This window comes from Camellia sinensis, chromosome 1, assembly GCF_055761805.1.
Source record: "Camellia sinensis isolate YWXY chromosome 1, ASM5576180v1, whole genome shotgun sequence".
In the NCBI taxonomy this organism is placed as follows: domain Eukaryota; kingdom Viridiplantae; phylum Streptophyta; class Magnoliopsida; order Ericales; family Theaceae; genus Camellia; species Camellia sinensis.
The window spans coordinates 217,928,607-217,945,335 of NC_138961.1; the positions used below are offsets into that span (position 1 = coordinate 217,928,607).

A 16,729-nucleotide genomic window follows, 5' to 3' on the forward strand; every position below is an offset into this window, starting at 1 on the left:
TTTTTTCTTCTAAAACTCAGTCGTTTTTATTTAAAAGAAGCACAAGGAGCCTTAGTAGAAGAGAGTAATTTAAAACAAAAAAGAAAAAAAAATAAAAATAAAGTGAGTTTGTGTAAAAAAGTTGACAGGTTGAAGTAAAAAATCCAATATTTCATATCGATGATCCAGCTTGTTAACTTTTTAGAACTCATTGAGAAGAAAATTTATGTAAAAAATCAAGGGGGAGACTTACGTGTAGGCCTTATAATACTTAATGACATTTTTATAAAATATTATTAAAAAAGTCACTAATTATTAATTTTCAATAACAGTTTAAAAAATTTATCATAAAAAAGTCATTAATTATAAATTTTAGCGACAGTTTAAAAAAAATTTCATAAAAAAAGTCACTAATTTTTAACTTTCAACAATTTGAAAAAGTTATCACATGGAAATGTCACTAATTATAAGTTTTAACAACAATTAATAATAATTATGAAAAAAATTCCTAATTGTCAATTTTTAACAATATATGCAAAAAAACGTTACAAAAAATTATTTTTAGCGATGATTTTATTAGGACTAACTTTCAATAAGACATAATGAGAATTAATTTTAACTATTAAGACTTATTGGTAGTTTATCCAAAATTAAGATGATTAGACTTCGATAGCTATATGTTTGAATCACATTTGTCTTTAAAAAATGAACGGTTATTCTTGAAATTATATTTTGTCGTTCATTTAAAAAAAAAATGTGATTCAATCATATAGCTAACGAAATCTAATTATCTTGATTTTTTATATGAATATTCTTCTTAACAAGTACTAAAAAGTGAATAGTTCGGATTACTGAGATTGAATTTACAATGGGTCAACTAAGTTCAAATGCTCTCTCAAGTTGGCTTGCGAATATAGGAGAAGTTAAACCCATTTAGGAGTCGTTTGGCAATGACTTTTTTAGTTAGTTTTTTGGTTTTTTTAACTTTTTTAGTTATTTAGGGTTGGTTTGAGATGTTCTAGAAAAGTACACTTTTTGACTTATTAACTTTTTTAGTTTTCTTGTTTGACTTTTTTGACTTTTTAATTTTGGAATGACAAAAATTGCCCTTAGTATAGAATAATGCTTTTTTGACTTTTTGTTTATAGATGGGATAGTTTGATACTTTTGTAACTTTTTTTTGTCTTTTTGTGATTATATAGCCAAAGATAAAAAGCAAACCAAGGCTTGGTTATCGTTTAGCAACAATTTTTTTTACCTAAATAAGTACAAAAAGACAAAATAAATTAAATAAGTTAGTATTTTATTTTTTCCTTCACAACCATCAACATTCAATCTTAAAAAAAAATTAAAAAAGTTTCTCCAATGAAACTTAATATATAGGGTGATGTACTTGTTTTAGAGATACTAAATTTAAATATTGATTTATCATATAAACCTACCAAAAATTTAGCGAAACAGAAGATTTGGGTGGGCCGTTGAGGCTTGAATCATACGTAAAATTTAAAAGAAAAAAATGAAGACGTGATTGGCAACCATATTCTGTCCCCAAAAGTCCAGAAAAATATACCAATAAATTTAAGAGATTGAAACCGCCCAAGTAATGCAGGATGTATGTTTCTTCTCAACTTCCATAACAACCTTAACCGTGAAGAATTCGTGGGTGTGGGGGTTCCAATTTCCTATTTGGTTACAAATCCTCTTCCACTCTTTTCTCTTGAAAACTGTTTAAAATGTTAATGTATTAGAAAATATTTATGCAGAATATTTAATCAATATGATGTGGTTATTGATATTTTTAAAATAAATTTTTTTGAAGATCCAATGTGTCATGTTATTTTGTATAAAATTTTTACTTGCATATTACTATAAAATTCGTCTTTTTTTTTTTTAAGTACATATAAAGCAATTATATTAAAATAGAAATAAATAACGTACATATCAAAAAAAGAAAGGTAAATTATGTAGATGGTTTTTATAGTTTACATGATGTGTTAATTTGGTCAATTTTGTTTTAATTTTGATCGATTTTATCCCTTAATTTAACGAATTGTATCATATTGATCAAATAAATAACGGTCATTAGGTTTGGTGGACGGAAACTCAAATAATGTATCAATTTGGTTTATGTAATTTACACGATGTGTCAATTTGGTCCCTATCAAAATCAAGTAAATTAAAATAACGGGGACCAAATTGATACAGCGTGTAAACTGCAGGTTTCAAATTAACACATCGTTTAAGTTTTCGTCCACCTAACCTAACAGCTGTTATTTATTGGACCAATATGACATAATCAATTAAATTAAAAGGGCTAAATCGAGCAAATTAAAACAGAGACCAAATTGACTCTCATATAAACTATAGGGACCATTTGCTTAATTTACCCAAACAAAAAAAATAAAAGACCCCAAGGACCAAACAAACAACCTCACAAAAATTACAAACGACAAAATACAAAGGTGCAAAAAATACAGTGATTCAAAAAAAAATTATTCACTTTGTTTGGTTCTGGTTTTCAGAAAATTCTACTTTTTTATTTCCTGTATTTTACTGTTTTCAATGAATTTTTTTAATATTTTAAGCAATTGTTTCTAATTTTTACACACCTAACATAAATACACTTAAAAAATATAATATTTATGAAAAAAAATCTTCAAAAAATACACTAAATACCAAAACATATGAAATTTTAGTATATTTTTTTGTATTTTTGTGTATTTACTAATTTTTTTAAATATTTTTTCACAAATATTTTACTATTTAGATATATCTAAGTAAGGTGCATCTAAAAAAGTAAAAAAAAAATTACTTAAATTTTAAAAATATTCATTAAAAACAAAAAAACAAAAAAACAAAAAACAAAAAACTTAATTTTCAGAAAATTAAATTTAGAAAACTAAAGCATAATACATTGATTGATTTTTACATAAATGTAATTTGAAAAAATAAGATCTATCGACGTTGTCCATGTTACCCAACTCCGCTATACTTTTAACACTGCTAAAAATTAGAGTCGATGAGAAAAAATACCCACGACAGTATAAAAGTCTTGTCCACCAAACCAAATGCACCAACTTACATTCCTGAAACATGAGCTCGAAACACGCTTAAGATAATATTTTTTTTGCCATTTGGGTATTAAAATGGAGTGGGGAGAGTAGAGTGGGTAGCTCAACTTGAACTTTGCTACACACCGATTTAAGGTTTAAAAGGACACTCCTTCCCCTTTCAAGGGCAAACCATCATAAATTTATCCAAAATTTGATGCAAAATTATGTAATGGTCATCAGTTGGTGCTCACTTAGGACTTGGCTTTTCTCTTATGGATTCAGTTTCACAATCTATTTTAATGAAGGTGATTTCCTGGTTGGATGTTTGCCCAAGATCAATGACTTGCAACCATTGTGTTAAAGAAATTATTGTTCCGGTTGCTTTTCAGCCCCATTAAGGTTCCTTCATCTTTTAAACTTATGCGTAAATTATTCTTTAAAAAAATTAAATTTATTTGATAATTATAGGAAATAGACGATACATATAATTTTGAGAATTTACTACAAAAATAGATATAATGTTGCATCTTCGTTGTGTATGCAAGTTTTAAGAGAAGACGGTTGTATTGTTCCTAAAAAGCCTAAAGAATGATGTTATGTGATATTAAGTATATATCAATAAGGGTTCGTGAGAGCGTAAGCTTGGGATAGGACAATGAATTGTACCCATGTGTTCCCTTGTGTGTGCTTAACACGCATGTTATATTTGAAAGCGACAATGACTCCACACTTCGTATTTACCTTCTCTGACCATTTTTGGTCAAATTTTAAATCGATTAGAAGTTAATAATTAGGGGATACATACACTTGCATTTTTATATATAATGCAATTCCAAATTATGAGAGCTATACAATTAGCTTTTGGTTATCCAATTAACTCAAAATTTGACATGCTTAAAAGCATAACACGTAAAATTTACAGCAGGGATCCACTCACCAAAGAAGTTATAGGAGGGTGCAAGATAAAATTCCTTAACCTATGTACATTGTTAATGTATGCATATATATATATATATATATATATGTATTGATACCATAAATCTTAAACCGTTTTGTTTTGAATATCACACTCTGGTTGGTGTCTCTTTTTAAAATGAGTACAATTTTTTTTTTTTTTTTTTTTAAAGAAAGGAAAATGACTACTCACAAATGCTGTGAACAAATGAAGTCAAGCTAAGTAATAAGTTTTTGAAATTTAATTTAAAATTTCAATAAATTTTTAAATGTATTTAAATTTAATTTATTTATACCTGATAAATTGATTTTAAACAAGATTTTAATGAGCCAAATTGTACCCCAAAAATTTGGTTCATTTAGGGTGTGTTTATTTGGGCGGACTGGATAAGGTGAGATTGTAATTCACCGTAGTCTTGGAATACATTGTCCTCGAGTTATTTGGTTGGACTCAGGGTGGACCTAGGGCTAGGCACAGGTGGCTGCAGCCCAGCCCAAAATTTAAAAAATCTGTAAAAAAAAAAATTCCCAACCCAACCTAGCCCTGCCCCACCCCAAATAAGGGCTAATAATTTTTTTTGTTTGTTTTTTAAATAGGTAGCCCAAATACCAGCCTAATACTTATTCAAAAAAATAGATAGGCAACCCAATAGATTTGTATTTGTTTAAAGAATAAAGCTCCAAAACAATCCTCACATCTTCTAATAGATAGGCAGTGGCTCTCTCCATCGTCTCCAGTAGCTTGCAACAGCTCTACTTTCCTAACATTTTTGGCAAGTGTAATTAACCAACTATTTTATTTCGTTAGTTGAGAATGGATTTGATTAACAATGATTTTGAAATTTTGTCTTTATGCAACAAATATTATATTACTCTTAGTTTTTTTATGATGCTGTCTTGTTCAGTGTTCTATATTGCTCTTAGTTTTTAAACTTTGAAAGTGTTTTTTTGGACATATATAAAAATAATGAAAGCTTAAATAAAAATTATTGAGGATGTATATAAAAATCTTAATATTTAAAATTATTGCGAATATACTCTGGTTTAATATTAACTAGGGCTAATTTTTTTTGAAATATTTTTTAGGTTATAAATAATGGAACCTTCACATTCAAAAAAGAAAAAACCATTTTCTCATTCTATCAATCAAAATAGAAGTCTAGTAATATAACATCCAATATTGTTAAAATCTCATTTTCTAATGGGCAACCGCTTTCCATGCCTCAAGCAAATAAATCAAGTGAATTTGATTCAACTGTTATTGAACGAGATCCTGGTTTACGCTTGCAAATTTGTGAATATTCGGTTAATCAACGCAATGAGGTTAGATGAGCTCATATGAACTTGGGGCCTTATCAACCTAAACTAGTATCCCAGGTCCTCACTTGGAGAGCAGAATCGCGGATTTCAACATACTTGGTTTAAACAATTTTCTTGACTATAGTATTCTCTTTCAAAGGATAAAGCATATTGTTTTTCATGCTTTTTAAAAATTAATTTAGATTATGTAATCGATGAATTCGAATTTTTAAAGACTCGTCAAGTATAACTTAGTTAGATTGTTTCTAATCAATAAATTTAGATATTAATCTAAATTATATTATTAAATACTCTTTTTTCTTATGTGGTTATACTTAAAATATATTTTATAATTTTAGCTTAATAGTAGCCCACCCCATCGACAAATTCAGGGTTCGCCCTTGTTGGACTGGATTTGTATCCTATGTTTGTTTAATCATAGGATTAAATGTCTGGATTGGACTATTTTATTGAATCCAATGTTTGATTAGATGGACTGGATAATGATAAATGTTTAAAAGACTATTTTATCATTGTAATTTATAATTTATATTTTTTATTGAATATATAATTTTAAATTTGTAATCTAGAATTTATAATTTATAATTTAACAACACTAAAAAATTTTAATTTATAAGGCATAATTTTTAATTTGTTATTTTTAATTAAATTAAATTAAATTTTTAATTTTTAATTTATATTTTTTATTTAATATATAATTTTCAATTTGTAATTTATAATTTATAAATGTTCAAAAGACTAGGAAAAAAATGTAATATCAACACTAAAAAAATTTAATTTTTAAGGCCATAATTTTTAATTTATTATTTTTAATTAAATTTAATTTATAATTTATAAATGTTCAAAAGACTATTTTACCATTCTCCAATTATTTACTAAGTAATAGAATGCGGATAAAATAAACATTTCACACGTTAGTCCTATGGGATACCAATCCCATGAAAATAACCACCTCCCTCCCTCCCCGAAGGATTATTTAGTCTCTCATATAAGGGATATGAAATCCGGTCGGATTTCATGACTAACGGACTAAAGTTGCACCAAATAATAGACATCCCTTCCAATGAATTCAAGTCCAAATAGTGTTTAGTCCCCCTAATCCTTCCAAATAAACACCATCGTAGCATGGGTGTGGGGTGACTGCTGTGCGGGGCACAACAACTACTGCTGTACAGCGAAATAGGCTCATTTCGGGACAAATTTTGATAATTCAAATCGAGTAAAATAGGCCTACAAAATATGAACGATTTTTTAAAAGGATTAACGATATCCAATTAACTTAATTTTTTATAAATATATTCCACTTAATACATTTTAAAATATCAACAATTTAAGTTATAAAAATGGAACACTGTGCCCCGTAGCACCCAGTGCTTGAGTATTTGTGGTTCTTTGATGCTCTAATATAAGTCAGTAGTTGAGTTGGTGATTCTTTAATTTGCAGAGTATTCACTAAAATTTATCAGAACTTGACTTTGACCTAATTAATAAAAACTTAAAAATTCTGATGTTTTGTCACTTAATGGTATAGCTGTAACACACCAAAGCTGTCAATATTTTAGATTTAACTTGTAAGACTTGGCAACAGCTGCACAGAATGTTGTTCTACTTTTAACATCTTGAAGTTATTAAAGTGATATACATCATGTGCCATATATATATATATATATTTTTTTTTAATGATTTTTTTGTTCAGATTATATTTTATTTAGTTTTAAAATCTTAAAATTAAAACCGAGCAACCTTTCAATAATCTCTTGAAGTAACTTGAACACGAATTATCTTCAAATTTTTACCGTTGATCCAATGCCACTTCCAAGTTCCACATTGGAAATAAGAGTTTAAAAGAGGCTAAATGTGATATATATTATATTATTAACACAAGAAAATATTAATCTATACTATATATTAAGCAAAAAAAAATTTTTAACTCCAAGTCTTATGAGAACTTCAATTTCCCAATTTAAATTTTTTAATTTTTTGATTTAAAAAAAAAAATCTTAACATTTATTAATTTTTTCCAACTCCCAAGTCTTATTATCATAATAACACTTTAATACATTAAAAACAACCAGAAAAAAAATTCTTTGAAATTCAATTCATATGAATTTCTTGAAAAGTCCCAACACATATGATTATTATCCCACATAATAACATTTTAATGCATTAAGAACAAACAAAAAAAAATTCTTGAAAAGTCCAACACATATGATTATTATCAAAATATTAAACTTTAATATAATATAATAATAAAAAAAGACATTTAATTCGGATTGTTTAAGATGATCTAAATAAGTATATTTTTTGTCTTTTTACGAAAAGATAGATAGAAAAGTAGAGAGAGGTGATGCGATAGAAAAAAGATAAAAATATAAAAAAATGGATTATTTTTAGGATGCCAAACTTGGCCTTAAAAAAAATATTTAAAATTCATAATTCACATATAAAGATAATTATAAACACAATCCGTGCGTAGCACAGGTGATATGTTAGTAGTTCATATATAAAAATATGTATAAATAGTTTAAATATATAAAGTAATTCCAAATCTTAAAATTTTGTTAAAAAAATAAAGTAGTAAAATTTAAATTATTTAAACATTACTTCCACCTCATATTCTGCAGTAGCAAAGCAACAGCCCAGCCCCTTCCCTCTGGCATTATTGCCCTTCTATTCAAACGGAAATGAAGTGTTAAATCCTCCTACTGCCAAAATTAAGTAATAATTATAAATTTAAAATTCACAGCACAGAGGATTGAAAATTCAAAAGATTGTTTTTTTTTTAATTTTTTTTTTTAAACTTCATTTCCAGCTAGTTTTTTTTCTCATTACCTGATGAACAAAAGTCCCAAATATAGAGAATAAACCGAAAAGAAAAAAAGAAAAAAAGTTGCATTTTTCTGCTCTCAACTCTCTCGTTCTCTCGATTCCATTTTGTTCTCTTCCACGGTCTATCTCCCTCACTCTGTACACTGACCTAAATTATTATCGGTACATTTCCAAACAGAAACGAGGTCCAATTCACTTGATTCGAATCCATTTCATTCCCATCCAAACTCAGCCTTACTTTCAACTACTCGATCTTGCTGATTCCGATGCGCTTCACAACTGCGTTCATGAATCCATCTGCAGTAGCCTGTGGCATACAATATCCACCTTGCTGTTGTGTTGGTATTTGTTCTATTCCCGCCATGTAATTCCACACCTCCTTCCTTATCATCTCCTGCATCACCCCCAACAACTCCGCACTGAACTGCGGGAACGCCGTCTCCGGCGCCGGCGATGACACCCCTCCGAACTCACTGTTCCTTTGATTTACCGGCTGAACTGGTACTACAATCGCCGGAGCCGCCGCCATCGACGGTGATGCGAACTCTATATTCATTGAAACCAACGCCGCCGCCGGCGGAGGTGGTCGTAACTGAGTCGCCTCGTTCACGCGATTGGAAGAATCAGACGAATCGACTCCGGGAAGCGAAAGGCTCAGAGAGGTCGTTGGATCGTTCTTCAACGACGTGGTTTCAACCTGTGGAGGCAAGACGCCACCTGTTCTCGCTACAGGTCGGTATACATGAGACGAAGACATAACAGGAAGGCTCGAATCGCTGACGTCGGATCCGGAAGGACTACTCGGATTCAAATAGAGGCCCGAAACCGGAACAGCCGACCCGGCACTAACCGATCTTTTCAACGGTTGATGATTGGAACAGTCGTCACCTTCATCGGTGCTCATAGACGAGCACTTCCTCTTCAAGGTCGAGTTCCAGTGGTTTTTAATGGCGTTGTCGGTCCGACCCGACAACAACCGGGCAATCGTGGCCCATTTGTTGCCGAACCTGGCGTGAGCCCTCATGATAGTCTCGTCTTCTTCCGGAGTGAAAGCCCGGTGCTCCACCTGAGGAGAGAGCTGGTTACACCATCGTAACCGGCACGATTTTCCAGATCTACCTGGTATAGATTTGCTTATCAGAGACCAGTTTCGAGCTCCATGTTTTTGAACTAGTTTCTGTAACATGTCATCTTCTTCGGGGCTCCACGGACCTTTGATCCGATCCACATCTTTCTTTGTAGATGCCATGATCGATTCAGAAAAGCATAAAAATGGTGTTTTTGGTATTCGGAACGTTTCGTTTCGTTTCGTTTCGTTTGAAACAGTTGGTTGCAGAGAAAAAAAAATGGAGGATTTGAGAAGTTGGGAGGGAGAGAGGGTGTGAGAAGCGCTTTTTATATGAAAGGGGAGAGAGAGGAGCGGTTTGGTATAGTATATATTATAAGGGAGAGGATAGGGATGACCGGTTGGGCCGGTGGAGTCGAATTGGAGAAGGCGTTATGGAGCACCGCTTCTTCCAGGCAAGCGGTTTTTCTTGGCTGTTGGGATACAGCTGTCTACGGACACGCGTCACACTGAGCTGCACTGATTTACACATACTCCGCTCCTTAAAATCTTTTACTTTTCATATCACCTACCCTCTACAGGTGCGTATCCTTCAATCTCATTTTATTTCTGCTTTTTTATTTTTGAATTTTTAGGAAATAAATAAGAACTTAATTTTCAACAATAATGTCTATGATAAGTAGATAGCCTTATATTCTGAAAATATATATATATATATATATATATTATTATTATTATTATATATGCAATTTAGCTCAAAGCAAAAGCCATGACTATGACCACAAAAAATAGAGTTGGGCTAATTTTATTTTCATGCTTTAAATAAATTTAAATAGTTGTATTTGTAATAATGAGGAACAAAACATGTTTATTTTTTTAAAATATCATGCTAATGGCATTATAAAATATGGTTGGACAAACATTGGTTCGGACCAATACTATATAACAAGAGTATATGTATTATTTCAGGCTCAGTTCAGTTCAACAATATAGACCAACATAATTCATCCATCTTAAGTTTGGCCTTTAAAGAATATCAAAATTCTAAATCTGTCTACGTAACTCAATAGATATGAACAATTAATTTTTTTTCCCAACTTGAACGCCTATTAAATTATTTAAAACTTTTTAATAATTATTTGAATTTAAAATAATAATTAATTTTAATTGTAAAATAAATATGATTTTGTAAGATTTGTTTTAGTTTAAGCTATAGAAACATACACATATATATATATATATATATGTATTTTTCTTTATTTTTTAATTCATTTTGTAACTATATAATATAAAATATAAAATTAATATTTTCTAAATGGGCAAACTGGGAAGGACTGGGCTAGAATTCTTTATCCCAAGTCAGTACCAAAATTGAATGGGCTCAAAAAATTTGTCCAATCCAATCTTATGTGTTAATTTTTTTTTCAAGCATTAAAAGTATCAAATTGGTTTGGATGGACAATCAGGCCGATGGCCACCCCTATTATAAACTATCTGAAGTGAAGATAATGTTTGAATAATTAAAAATTTTATGCATTTTTTTATATATTCTCAAATATTTTTATACATTTCTATAAAATTAATAACTATCCCTTAAGTGGTAATTATCAATTCTCTTTTCAAAAATTCTTTTTAACTTTATTATTAGGATAAAAAGGATAATGATGTAAAAGAGATTTTTTTTTTTTGTCAATCAATAAAAAAGTAGTTCTAAATGTGAGAAATTGTATATCATCAAATAGATACAAGATTATTAAACTGAAAGTTATTCCATATTTTTAAAATATGAATAAGGCCTATTTTGGGAAGTAAATTTTTTTGGCTTATTAATTTTTTTTGAAAAAATGTGTTTCAAAAAAAGTTAAGAGATGATGTGATTTAAATAAGTTAAAAAAATTAATAAATTAACTCTTTTTTTTTAATTGTCAAAATAGGCCTAATAATATACAAGATTCTTTTTAAAAAAATGAGAGAAAAAAAAATAAAAGAAAAGCATTTTTTGACAAAATAGTTCGAGGCGTGAAAAGTGTGGAAAGTGGGAGGCACGCACCACGTGAGAGTAGAGAAAATTAATTTATAGTTCTAGTATTTTGCTTGAGGGTTAATTAGTTGAGGTTCTTTTTCACTGTGGTTATGGAAGTTATAAGGGAGAGGTATTAGAGAGAGAGAGAGAGAGAGAAGTCTTCCCCAAGTCCCAACCGATATTTATTATCCCATTAATTAATAAAGTTGAAAAATAAAGTTAATAACGGTTGAGGTTAGGAGTTAGGGATTACTTGAATCTGGAAGTAGGTTGAGTGTTGTGAGGAAGCGATGGGCCCCGCCAACTTTGACTGATGATCTAGAGAGAGAAAGGCAGGGGAGCCAGCCTGGAGAGCATTTTCCTTTTCGTGCGGGATATTGTTACTCTTTTATTTAATATTAAAAAAAATAAAAAATAAAAAATTTTATAAAATGCTTCTTCTTATCAACACAAAAAAAACGGCCGCAAGGAAATGGTGAGGTGGCGCAAAACGACAAAGGCGGTCGCCGAATCGGAGGGCGAGTCATTACTGCTTTCCTGTCAGTCCAGCCTGTATAGCCTACCCTCTATGCTCCTACCCTAACGGCCTCTCTCTACTCACCGACCGACACTAGCCGGTTACCCCCCCCCCCTCTTGAACTGCCTAAACCGTGTATGGCCTCGTTTGAAAAGTTTATCTATTTGACTTTTTTACTCTTTTATTTTGATTAAAATAATTATATTTAAAATTTTAATTAATTTTTTTATAATTAATTTAATAATTATAAGAAATAAAATAAAATAATTATCAAAAAAAATTTAATATTTTATTATATTAATTATTTTAACTTCTTTCACTGCTAAGGAGATTATTTTAGCCCTAATTTCCTTCCAACCACTCCCCATTTATGGTATTAGTATCTGTACGGACTCGGTAACTCCTCCCTGACCAAAAAAAAAAGTTTCAACACCATGGTGATATATGTTATTGATACCAGGTTATTCTAAGAAGTACTAAGCCTCCGTTTGGGAAGTGGGTTGGCTTTTTGATTTTTTTATTTTTTTAGCTATTTTAGTCTGGGCTTAAAAGTTTGGTTTGGAAAGGACTTTTTGATTTTTTGATTTTTTTGAGTTTTTTTGTGAGAGAAAAATGTAATGATTATGGGTTGGATGTGATGTTTTGTTTGTTATGGTTAAAATAGCTTATTTTATTTTTTGTGGCTAAAATAGTCAAAAAAGCCCAAACCATAGCTTCCCAAACGAAGGCTAAACAAGATACACGAAAAAACATATAAAATATTAAAAATTTATATGGTGTAAATAAGTTAAAAAATTAAAAAATTAATTTATAAATTACTTTTCAAAAAAGGCTATCACCATTTAATCATATCTCTTCATGTATATCTGAAAAATAAGATTGATTTTTCATATTATATGACTTTATTATAGGTTGATATAAATGACCCACTGCCACCACCACCCCGCTCTAAAATTGCACACTTCCCCAAGTCCCGATGGAGGAACGACGGACTTTCCTTCTTCCTTCGTTTTTGGCTTAGAGATATTTTTTCAGGACAGTTTTATATTTTATTATTTATTTTTATTATTATGTAGTAAATTTTTCTTTACATAAGAAAATTAATTATAAATAAATATATATGAGTTATAATTTCATTTATTAACTCTATTAATTCTGGATCAATGGAAATTCTAGTGCACACCATAAACTTTCATTTATTTCAAGTGTTTGATTAGTGGTGGTCGTGAAAGGATTGTGATTTGTAATAGAGAAACTCTATTACGTCATTTAATAGTAAATTTTTTTATTTTAAAACAACTATAAATTTATATTCATGTTTTATAGTCATTATAGTTGACTCAAAAAAAAAATGTCCATTACTAACATATAATGAGAGTCTTTTGGCAAGCTAGTTAAAAGTTAATATATCACATCTCATATTTTTTATCTACAAAAAGATTAAAAAAAAAGAAGTCAAAAAATTAATTTTTAACTGTGTAAGTCGATTTCTGACCACACTGCCAAACATGTACTCAGCTGGAAAACACCGACAGAATAGATTAAGTCCGAACGATCTGTCACAGAAAGAAGAGATTTCGGTGGTGATTCGTCCCCCTAGGGGCACTCCGACAATCAAATCAGTTATCTCTCAAAGATAGCAAAAGTGCTTAACTCACTATTCAGAATACAAAAAGCGTATCTTAGACCCATGAAGGTACCTCTCTTTTATAGCCAACACTGACCTAATCCTAATAGAAGCCTAACTTCAATGGACTCTGGCTCAATGCTAATCCTAGACTCCCAGTTAGATTGTAAAAACTCTCTAAGAGGTTTATCTTTATCCAAACTGAAGTCCTCTCTCATTCTAGAACTCTTGTCCCTTATCCGCTTATCCCGGATTCCAGTATCTTCGCAGATAACCTCGGCCTAGCCGAGATGATCTAGGCGTCATGACCAAAACACGTGACACCTTGGCTGGCACTTTGGTGCCACCTCGGCCACATGTTGTTATTCAAAAATTGTGTCCCCACAACTGCCCCCTAGGTTCTATTACCTCGGCATCGTGAGGTGATGGAACCTATATCGTTTCTCTCATTTAGCACATCAGTTAAGCTTGCTTTGTCCTTTATTACCGAGGTCATCATTCGTCGGCTCAATACGACCAAGACTTGGTGTGTTTTCATCAATGCTTCAAAACCAATAACCAAGTTCGTTTAAGTTTCTCGGCCGAGATTGTCCCCCTAGCCGAGGTCCTGCTCTATTAAATCAAGAACTCCAAGAATTTTAACATGCGTATGAGCTGTCACGCATAGTATTTCATCCGTTTTTGCCACGCGTCTTTTCCCTACTGAGCCGTACCTGACACGCGCCATTAAGTCGCATCGCATTTGCGTGCCCCGTCTGACAAGCACGTCGCCCTAGGCACACTAATTGTCATTTTGCGGCCATTCTGCGTGTTTAATCAAAATCATCTTTCTCTCTCCGTCTTTTCACTTCTTTACCACCGTTTTCGTGCAAGTTCTCTCTCTTTAACTTTCTCTCCAAAATCCTCTATTGCTGATTACGCGAAGCTTTCTGCAACCACTTTCACTCTTCCCCTTCGGTGAGGCTTTTGTTGCACTTTTTTGCTCACTGCCACCGCCTGACACCGGTGTACTTCACACCGGCCGTATTTTCCTCGGTAAGCCACTATTTTTCCCCTCTTTAGTTTCATACTCTGTTGCCTCTGCTTATTTGCCATGATGAATACATTCATATGCTCCTGTTTCTGTCTATGTTTCAAATTTCACCCTTTGTATGCTTAAACATGTTCTGTTTCATCTGTTTTTGAGCATACACACGTACTCGCACACTTGTTCATTTTGCCACTGTTTTTGGCCTCGTACCCTTATACACACTTTGTCACAGTGTTCTTGATAGTTTATTACTATTCTTGATTCTGAATCATTGTTATTTTATGCAATGTTCTTGAGCCCTTTTTTCTTGAGTCTGATCTCCATTTTTCTCTGTTTTCTTGCTGTGTTCTCTAGATTCTTGCCTTTAATCCTTGTTTTCATAGCCTTAGGTTTGGGACTTGTTCTAGAACTTATAAACTTTAGGAAAAATTAAAACAAATTCCCTTTAGATCATCAAAAACCCTTGCCCCAGCATTCGTTTAGGTTTTGCAAAGGTCTTTTAAACCTTATCAAACCATTTCCTTTTGCAATCCAACACTTTTCCCCTTAAGTCGACGTCATGGGTATGTGAAGGTGGAAGGTAGACACCCAAATTAAGATAGAATATTTCAGGCAGGAGTTCGCCATCCCTGCCGACGTTCACCTCAGGTTGGATGGGGAGGAGGATTCCATCATCCCAAGGACGACTCTATGCCTTTTCCAATTGTAGCCTTCGTAGAGTGTGGACTTAGGCTCCATCTGCATGTTCTCTTCCGAGAAGTCCTTCACTATTATAAACTCAACCCAATGCAATTAGCCATTAACTCTTATAGAGTCATCAACGGTATTATCGCCTTAGCTAGCCAAGAAAATGCTAGGGTAACTCTAGCCGACATCCAGTACTGCTACACTATGTGTGGCCTTAAGTCAGAAAAAGACTACGTCTATTACCTTAAGCCGAGGTCCACACAATAAAAACTCATCGCCGACCTCCCTGATTCCAACAAGGGCGCCGGGGATGATTACTTCATCGTCTCGGGCAACTGGGAGTTCCATCCAGATGATGACCTTCACCTCTACCCTCTAAGCCGTACATTGTTCAGAGAGGGAGATGGTAAGAGCCAAGTGTTTACTTTTACTTGCTTCTCAAGTCTTTTTTACTTTTGATATTTTTATATGTTCTAACATCTGTATGTTTTATTTTGCAGTTCTTCCTCAGCCTCCAAAGGACTTCCGCAAAAACTTCTATCCCAGCAAGGATTTTAAGAAGCTACTCAACTTGCCTATCAATCAACGCAAGACTCTTCTGCTCCTGAACATATCCCGACTTACAAATCCATCTTGCCCGACGTCTCGAAAAAGAGCAAGTCTTCTCTGTCCACCATAACTCCTCCTACAACTTTATCACCTCAGCTAGATCAGGGATCAACCTCTGATCTAGTAGAACAGCCATCAATCTCGGCTCCGCAACTAATCCCACCTTCTCAACGTAAACGTTGACGTCAAACTGCAGCCGCCGTCGAGATAGGTCGTAAAAAGGCTGTAGCAGACGACCTTCTAGCAGACATCCCTAACTCTGTTACCGCACAACCTTTACTATCCCAGCCTCAGCCAAAGCCAAAGCCAAAAAGACTGAAGAAAGCCCAACCTAAGGCAATGGTAACTCAGATCGACTCTGAGGATACCTTGCCAATCCAAAATTGCTGAGGCGAAAAAAAGTGCCTCCGCCGCCGAAAAGGGGCCTGCCGAGGCTACTCCCTCTGAATCAACCTAGTCAAAGAAGCCGAGATCAGAGTCTACGACAACCTCGGGGTCTATGAAATCAGATGTCCCCTGGACCTTCTCAATCACCATTGAGGACATGCCAGTCAGAGTCGACGATAGCGCGACCGACATCGAAGTCGGCGTTGCCCTCTCTACTGCTTTACTCCTTTCTGAGGACCTCGACCGCATTGCCAAGGTCAACGAATATGAAAACTTCGCTCTAATGTTGCAGCACTTCGTTCAAGTAAGTCCTTAACACTTGGTACTTTTCATTCTTTGTTCTTCCATACTTCGAGAATTTTACTAACTTTTGTTTTGTCCATTTCTTCTAGGTGATCCAGCACGCCTACTCCTTCGCGTTGCAGGCTTTTGACATCAAGAAGGAGTTGGTCAACAAGACCAAGGAGGCTGCTGGCTTGCTGAAGACTGTTAATAAGGTCGAGGCTAAGATGAAGACTTCAATACATCAGGCCAAGGCAGCCAAAAAAGCTTACGACGAGGCTAAGGAAAAGGGAGGAGCTGCTGAGGCCATTGCCAAGGTACTTGATGCCGAGCAAAAAGAGACCGAAGCAAAAACGGATGAAATAC

General features: G+C 32.8%; 1 protein-coding gene across 1 annotated transcript; it reads right to left on the bottom strand.

The window, feature by feature from the left end:
* Positions 1–8,061: 8,061 nt before the first annotated feature.
* Positions 8,062–9,618, bottom strand: LOC114309384 (transcription factor MYB44). Its single transcript, XM_028255100.2, has one exon. It carries the CDS (start codon positions 9,382–9,384, stop codon positions 8,380–8,382), a length of 1,005 nt encoding a protein of 334 aa, XP_028110901.1. The 5' UTR covers positions 9,385–9,618; the 3' UTR covers positions 8,062–8,379.
* Positions 9,619–16,729: the final 7,111 nt, after the last annotated feature.

Coding starts and splice junctions, on each gene's coding strand:
- LOC114309384 (XM_028255100.2), bottom strand. CDS start 9,384: ATGGCATCTACAAAGAAAGATGTGGATCGGATCAAAGGTCCGTGGAGC.